The 8,589-nt window shown below is 40.2% G+C and overlaps 1 protein-coding gene across 2 annotated transcripts in view; it reads right to left on the bottom strand.

The window, feature by feature from the left end:
• BVES (blood vessel epicardial substance) overlaps positions 1–8,589 on the bottom strand; it is a 79,377-nt gene that overhangs the window by 59,152 nt on the left and 11,636 nt on the right. The window contains exon 2 of one of the 2 annotated variants that reach the window (XM_006839968.1): positions 6,083–6,319. In XM_006839968.1, the coding sequence (XP_006840031.1) occupies positions 6,083–6,308 (226 nt within the window). In that variant the 5' untranslated portion in view covers positions 6,309–6,319. Of the gene's footprint in view, positions 1–6,082; positions 6,320–8,589 lie in introns of those variants that run through there. The other variant, XM_006839969.1, reaches the window with a different exon arrangement.

Here is an 8,589-nt window from a genome sequence, read left to right as displayed (position 1 = left end):
TTCTACATTAAATGCATAAAAATATTAACAAAAATGTGAGAAATCCGTGATTCTACTGCACAGACAAGCACCATTTCCATTTAGTACTTTTCTTAGAGTATTTATGCATTTTTACCTGATAGTAAACTTACTGCACAAACAATGTTAAAATCTTTTTTAACTTATTACAGTGATTTTCTTATTCCATCAAGATTCTTTGTAAATAGTTTTTAATGACTGCAGTTGAATAAACTCAATTTTATTTAACCATCCTCCTATTGTTGGATGAGAGTTTGGGGATATCATTTTTAGTAATACATGTAGCAACAACATCCTTAAACCTAAAAATTTATGGGTATTTCTAATTGCTTACTGAGGACTGATTCCCTGAAATCAAAGTGAATAAATGTTAAGCTTTTATTAAGTTTGTTCAAATTTGAAATCCTACTAAGAGAATGCCAGCATTGTCACTATTATAAAATCTAAGGAGCTCTGCTAGCATAGTGGTTATGAATTGGGATGCTAATCTCACGTCAGCAGTTCGAAACTACCAGATGTTCCACAGGAGAAAGATGAGGCTTTCTGCTCCTGTAAAGATTTACAGCCTCAGAAACCCCATACAGGGTCACTGTGAGTTGGAACCGACTCCATGGCACATAACTACAACAACGATTATAAAATCTGAAAACTCATATTTCATAGTTAGAAGTTACATATTTTGCATTTCCATGATTATTGGTGAAGCGGAATATTTTACAAAAATGTTTTAGCCATCTTTATTTTTCACTTAGTGATTATCAATGGGAATCATTTTGCTTTTTCTTATTGATTATTTTAGACAAATATCTCAAGTTTCTTTTGATGAAGTTTATGGTGGAAGAGTTAATATACATTTCTAATTTACAATAAAACTGTCCATATGATACAAATATAGCAATGATATACAAATGTGCACATACACTAAGTGAATGTTAAACACTTTTTCATTTGCAAGTTTTTATTTCCTCAGAATGATTTGGGGTATCTGAATAATAGCCTAAAATGTAAAAATTGAAATGTTCTTTAAAACAATACTTCATAGCAAATATTTATGAAGTTTAAATATTATTACTTAAAACAGACAGGGCAATATAACTTAAGGACCGACTGGGCAACTAGGACCTGAATTCTAGTTTTAGTTCTGTCATTTCCCCCCCGCCCCCCAGGTTTTACTTTTCTGGGTCTCAGTTTCCTCATTTGTAGAATGGACTAAATGATCTCCTTGGTTCATTCAAATTTCAAACTCCTGTTTTAAAATACATCATTTGGTTTTGCATTTTGAGACAGTGCGTTGTTTTCATTCACCACTCTGCTTCCCCCTCTGCAATCCCTGCCTTTCTTAGAGGTAACGTCGTTATATTCTGTCCTCCAGTCAGCACCCACTCCTATACCCCCCTCGCCAACACCCTACAGCCAAACAGCCTTTGAATCCTACTGTTCTAAGTCTGAACAACTCTTAAATCCATCCTTCATTCCCTTACTGCAAAAGTTATCTTCCTTGGCATTTCTGGCTTGGACCAATGAAGTTGTCTCTTAAACTGGCTATCCTCTCTCTAACCTCACATCACAACCACTGCAGATCTCATCTCTCCAATCCAATCCTTCTCCAAACTCTCCCAACATTGTAGCTGTCTAGAGCATTAATCAGATCATGTCATTTCTTTACTTAAAAATTCCAGAGGAAAAGTCTACATTCCTCAGCATACCACACAAATCCCACAAGCTGCTTTCTAGCTCCCTTCCAGCCTCCTCTTCCATGAATATTTCTTCCCACTTCTCATACATTTCAAGCATAATGAGCTATTCTTCATTCCCCTAACATGTTGAATTTTTCTTCTCTTCTGTGCCCTGTGCCCAGAGTACTGCACACATTCACAATTGAAACAATCCCACCCATCTGCTAAAAGCCAGCCACAATATCCTCTCCTCAACCGGACCTTGTTCTACCTGCCTACTGAGCCTCACACCTGTTTCCCCCTCACTGGGTGCACACCTGCTTCACAGCATCCAACTTGTCATTCTATGACTGCCACCTGCTTCTCCCCTGGCCTCTAAGAAAGTCACTCTCAAGAGCAGATACCACCTTCTTAAATCTTTGTCTGACACATTAAAGGTGCTCAAAAATGTACCTGAATAAATGGATAATCAGGGAAATAATCACAGAGAGTAATTTGCCAAGAACCACTGGCTAGAATAATAGCATTAATTAGTTTAATAAGTTTACTCAGGACAAAAATTATTTTGGCTTGGATTATTATATCTAGGTAATAGTTTTTGGGTCCAATTAAACAAGGCTGTTGTTAAGTGCCATTGAGTCAGTTCCAACTCACAGCAACCCTGTATAGGGTTTCCAAGCAGCAGCTGGTGAGTTTGAACTACCAACCTTGTGGTTCAAACCGACCTTGTAGTCTAGTGCTTTATCTCACAGCACCATACTAGGACTCCAATTTTGTTTTACTGGCCACAAAAAAGTAAGTGCCTTTTCAAATCATAATCCCAAACCACTGTTATCAAGTCAATTCTGACTCATCGTGACCTTGAATAGGGTTTCTGAGGCTGTAAATGTTTGCAGGAGCAGAAAATCTCACCTTTCTCCCTTGGAGTACCTGCTGGATTTGAACTGCAGACCTTGTCGTTAAGAGCTCAGTGCTTGTATCTATAGCACCACTAGGAATCCTTTCAAATAATAATAAAGACTATATGTATGGCACTTTAGGAAAAACAGTGGACTGCTAACTGAAAGGCTGGTGGTTCAAACCCACCAGCTGCTCCTTGGAAACCCTATACATGGTTGCTATGAGTCAGAAGCGATTTGACAGTAATTAACAACAACAACTTATAACATTCAGTAAATGCCAAACACTATTCTAAGTCATATATACACGCATATCTATGTGGCGCTATAGGACCAGCACTGGACTGGGAGCCATAAGGTTGGCAATTCAAATCTACCAGCTGCTCCTCGGAAACCCTGTACAAGGTCACTATGAGTCAGAACCGACTGGATGGTACATAACAACAACATACAGAATGGGGCTTCAAAAGTTCACTGACAAATGAAAATAAAAGACAGTGGAATTTTCCCATGAACTTTTTTTAGTGCCCCTTCCCCGCCCCCCTCTCTCTCAAACACACACAATTTTTACAGCAACCTTGGCAATATTATTTTTATTGAGGTGTAAAAAGGTTACATCACTTGTCCAAGTCACACAATTACCAAGTAGTAGAACCTGATTCAAATCACATAATTTAGCTAAAAATACTATTACAAATGAATAGATTTTCTAATATTTGGTAAATACAATCAAAAGATGAAAACATACATCAATGGGCGGAATTGTGTCCCTCCAAAATATCATGGCTAGGTCAGGATTCCAGGATTATGCAGTTATCCTCTATTTTGTAATCTGATATAATTATTCCATGTGTTGTAAATCCTAACCTCCATGATGTAGATCAAACAGGAATAAAGGAAGTTATGTTAATGAGGCAGGGTGCAATCTACAGGATTAGGTAGTATCTTGAGTGTATCTCTTTTGAGATTTAAAAGAGATTAAACAAGTAAGTGTAGATCAGAGAGGGGCCTCCTACCGCTAAGAAAGCAGACCCAGGAGTGGAGTCCTTCCTTTGGCCCTGAAGTTCCTCTGCTGAGAAACTCCTAGACTTGGAGGAAAATAGATGAAAAGAGTCAACAAAGAGAGAGAGCGCATTCCCTTAGATCTGGCACTCTGAAGTCAGACCTCCAGACTCCTTCCTATACGGTGAAAAAATAAACTGGTTTAAGCCATTAAGCTGAGCTGCTCTGTTATATCAACACTACAATAACTAAGGCAGAATTTGGTGCTGGAAGAGCAGGCTGCTATTCTGACAAATACCTAAAATGTGGAAGTGGTTTTAGAACTGGGTTATGAGTGCTGTTGTTGTTAAGTGTCGTCGAGTAGGTTCCGACCCATAGTGACCCTGTCTAGGGGTTCTGAGGAGCAGCTGATGAGCTTGAACTTTCCATCTTGTAGTTCAAACCGACCTTGCAGTGCAGCACATTAACCCTCCGTGCCACACCAAGACAGTGCCTAATATTAAAAGCCAAAATTCCCTTGAAGAGATGGATGATGAAATGAAGGACATGAAGGGCAACTCCATGAGGGCTCAGGAGGAAGTGAAGAACTGTAATAATGGAGACAGAGCAGAAGGTGAACCAGAAGACTTGTGTGAGACGATGTAGAAGCCAACCCACAGAGGGAGAGAGCTGAGTGCTTTCAGGCAGGAGGCTTCCTGGAGGAGTGAGATGCCTCTGGGCATTTGTTGGGGGAGTTAGGCTTGTCAGACCACAGAGTGAGAGATGAGTGCCCTCAGGTCAAGGCTTATAGCACAAGCAGGTCTCTTCGAGAGACCAAGCAATCAGGAAATAGAATTTGAAGAGATAAGGAGAACGGGGAGCAGAGATGCCTCAGTATCAAAGGAAGGAGCCACAACCTCTGGTTTCTCAAAGGTTAGCACCATGGCCTCTAGGGTCTCAAAGTGTGGGACTATGGCTTCTGGGGCTTCTAAGGGTGGGGACACAGCCTCCTAGGTTTTAAAGAGTCAGATCTTTGCCAACTTGATTTCAGAATGCTGTGCTACCATTCATGAGTCCCAGGGAGATGGGGCTGGATCTGCAGCCCGAAGCTGAGGCAGTGGGGCTACCATGCACAAGGGGTAGAAGAATAGGGCCTGCAAGGGCCAAGGGAGTAGGGTCTGCACTTAACTGGACTAGGGAGAATGGGCTGCCAAAAGCTGAGGGAGCAGAGTTGCTTTCCCTGTGGGTCTGGAAGGTGGAACAGAAGACCACTATTAAAGAGCTTCCATACAGAACATGGCCACCATCCAGAGTTGGGAGGGTAGGGTCACTGCCCAATGGTCTCAGAAAACAAAGGATTATTGTCCAGCCTTGAGAGCTGGGCTCTTGACTTGCTTGGTGTCCATTATTCCTTCTTTCCCTCCAATTTCTAAATGTCTACACCTTGTTCTTATCCCACCACTGTACTTTGGAAGCGGATCATTTACATTCTAGATTCACAGTGAAGAGGAATTTTTACCACCAGGATGGAATTTGGATTTGGAGTTGATTTATGACTTTTGGGACGATGTGATGGGATGAAAGTGTTTTGCACCGAGCAGACATGAGTTTTAGGGTGGACAATGAATGTTAGGATTAAATTGTATACTCCCAAAATATGTGTTAACCTGGATAGGTCATGATTCTCAGAGGTTCAGCAGTTATGGAATGATGCAATCATGCCCATAATGTGATTAACCAATAAGTGGTCAGGGGAATTAGGACAGGACGCAACAGGTCACAGTCCAGATCTGATGGAAGGGCAGTTTCCCTTGGGTATGGCCTGTATCCCCTTTTATCTTACAAAAAGGCAGAAAGAGAGAGAAGCAAGCAGAGAGAGGGACATCAGCATCACCAAAAAGTAGAGCTGGAAGCAGAGCATGTCATTTGGACCCAGGGTGTGTGCACTGTATAGTTGTGAAGCTCCTAGATCCAGGGGAAGATTGACACCAAGATGCACAGAGATCTCCAAGGGACACATGCCTACAGAGGCTGAAAGGAGATGAGAACCTCTGAATCAGAACTTCTTGCTAAGAGTCATCGAGTCGGTTCTGACTCATAGTTACCCTGTGTAGAATTTCCGAGGCTGTAAATCTTTGCAGGAGCAGAAAGCCTTATCTTCTCCCACAGAGCCATTATTTCAAACTACCAACCTTATGGTTGGCAGCCCAGTGCTTATCAGGATAGAGTAAGTTTCATTTTGTTAAAGCCATCTACTTATGGTACTTCTGATATAACAACACTGAATAACTAAGTAAAGGAGATAAATATAAATATATACAAAGAGAGAGATAGGCATGTGAAGGCTTATATTCTATATTACTTAATATACTGCTAATTTGATCCTGAGACATCATGGCTTTTGTATGTTATAGGGCTGACAAAGAATACTGTAAAACCCTGAATGCAAAGCCCACCAAAATGCCAGTTATCAACAAGTGAGGTAAAATCTGAGTTAAGTTAACTTACCTAGAGTTAACATTCCCCTAAGAAGTATCATATGAAGGTGAAGAGCAGTTGGAATAGCCAACCCAACTGCAAAACAAATATTTGCTATATGAAAAACAAGATGATGTATCTCTCTCCAGTTTTCACATGTGGTTTCATTGGAAGGCACAGGTATGATACTTTGTAACTCAGGTGTAAAAGCTACTGCAGTTGAATCTGCCAACAGACTGGACTCAGTATAATTCATCTTGAAATTTCCTGTAAAAATGAGTAAACATAAGAACAGTCATAAAAATGGCGGCTTTGCCTTATATCACCTCTATCGGTGTTATACCAAAATATTTCTGTGAGTTACTGTAGGTAAGTAAACTCTTTTGAGATTTATAGGTTTAATTTCCAATTCTATCATAGACAGTTGTTGTTGCTACTTGTTATCAAGTCAGTTCTGACCCATAGCAACCCTGTATAGGGTTTTGAGGAGTGGCTGGTGAGCCTGAACAGCCGACTTTATGGTTCAAACCAACTTTGCAGTCCAGCGCATTAACCTGCAGCACCAAATGTATCCATTTCCTTATTGGGAAAATGATGGTATCCACGCCTCATTTGTCTCATGATAAAAAATAAGATTAAATAAATAAAATATTTAGCATAATATGAATCACAATAGTCTCTGATACAGTTGTTGTTGTTAAGGGACATCAAGTCAGTTCCAACTCATAGCAACCGTGAACAGAGTTTCCAATGCTGTAAATCTGTATGGGAGCAAAAAACCTCATCTTTCTATGGTGGAGTGGCTGTTGGGCTGTAACTGCTGACCTTGTGGTCCAAAGTCCAGTGCTCATCCTGCAGAATCATAAATGATATCCATATAAAATATGAGTCCTAGTGGGCGCTGTAGGATAAGCACTAGACTGCAAAGTTGTTTGTACCACAAGGTAGCAATTCAAACTCACCAGCCACTCCTCAGAAACCTGATACAGGATGGCTATGAGTCAGAACAACTCAATGGCACTAATGACATAACCGTGACATATAAATATATGTGTGGTGATGAGTGAGCAAAATAGGGAAAGAGGGAGGAGAGAGAAGAGTGAGGAGACCGGCGGAAGCCCTGAGACTATGACGCTTAACCACTCTTCAAGCTTCAAAATGAACTCATTCCCGGTTCAACTTTAATTCACACAATAGACATGCCTAAAAGGTGAACAAAGAGCCCTGGTAGCATAGTGAATTACAAACTGGGCTGCTAACTGCAAGATCACTAGTTCATATCTACTAGTCACTCCACAGGAGAAAGATGAGACTTTAGCTCCCGTAAAGATACACAGACGAAAACAGACTAGGAAGAAGGAGTGATGAACCAATTCTGAATATTTAGTCACTGAAAACCTTACGACTAGCAGAGAAACACTGTCAGATATACTGCCAGAAAATGAGCCCCTCAGGTTGGAAGGCACTCAAAATGTCACTGAGGAAGAGCTGCCTCCTCAGAGTAGAGTTGACCGTGATGAGACGAATGGAGTAAAGCCCGTGGGAGAAAAGCCTGCGTGACCTTCATTTGCTTATGAGGCACAACTCAAAATGAAGAGAAACCGCTGTAAACAACTATGGAAAATAGGAACATGGAATGTACGAAATATGAACATGGGAAAATTGGAAGTTGTCAACAATAAAATGGAACTTATAAGCATCAATATCTTAGGCATTAATGAGCCGTAATGGACTGGTATTGGCCATTTTTAATCTATGACCACATGGTATACTATGCTGGAAATGAAAAATTGAAGAGGAATGGTGTTGCATTCATTGTCAAAAAGAACATATTCAGATCAGTTATGAGGCAAAACGCTGTATGTGATAGGATAATATCCATGTGCCTACAGGAAAGCCCAGTTAATACCACTATTATTCAAATTTACGCACCAACCACTAAAGCCAATAAAGAAGAAATAGAAGAATTCTACCAACTTCTTCGATCTGAAATTAATCAAACATGCAATCAAGATGTATTGATCATTACTGGTGATTGGAATGCAAAGGTTGGGAGCAAAGAGGACGGATCAGTAGTGGGAAAATATGGCCTTGGTGATAGAAATGATGCTGGAGATCACATGATAGAATTCTGCAAAATCAATGATTTGTACATTTCCAATACCTTTTTTAGACAGCATAAGAGACGATTATGCACATGGACCTCACCAGATGGAATATATAGAAAGCAAATTGTCTACATTTGCAGAAAGAGATGATGGAAAAGCTCCATATCATCAGTGAAAACAAGGCCAGGGGAAGACTGTGGAACAGACGATCAATTACTCATATGCAAATTCAAACTGAAGCTGAAGAAAATGAAAGTAAGTCCACGTGAACCAAAATATGACCTTGACTATATCCCACCTGAATTTAGAGATCATCTGAAGACCAGATATGATACATTAAATACTGAAGACCAAAGACCAGAAGAGTTGTGGGATGAAATCAAGAACATCATGAAGAAAGCAAAAAGTCACTAAGAAAAGAAATTATAC

Source organism: Chrysochloris asiatica, unplaced genomic scaffold (assembly GCF_000296735.1).
Source record: "Chrysochloris asiatica unplaced genomic scaffold, ChrAsi1.0 scaffold00027, whole genome shotgun sequence".
NCBI classification, from domain to species: Eukaryota; Metazoa; Chordata; class Mammalia; order Afrosoricida; family Chrysochloridae; genus Chrysochloris; species Chrysochloris asiatica.
The sequence above is the reverse complement of the archived record's forward strand: the minus strand, read 5'-3'. Positions and strand labels throughout refer to the sequence as shown.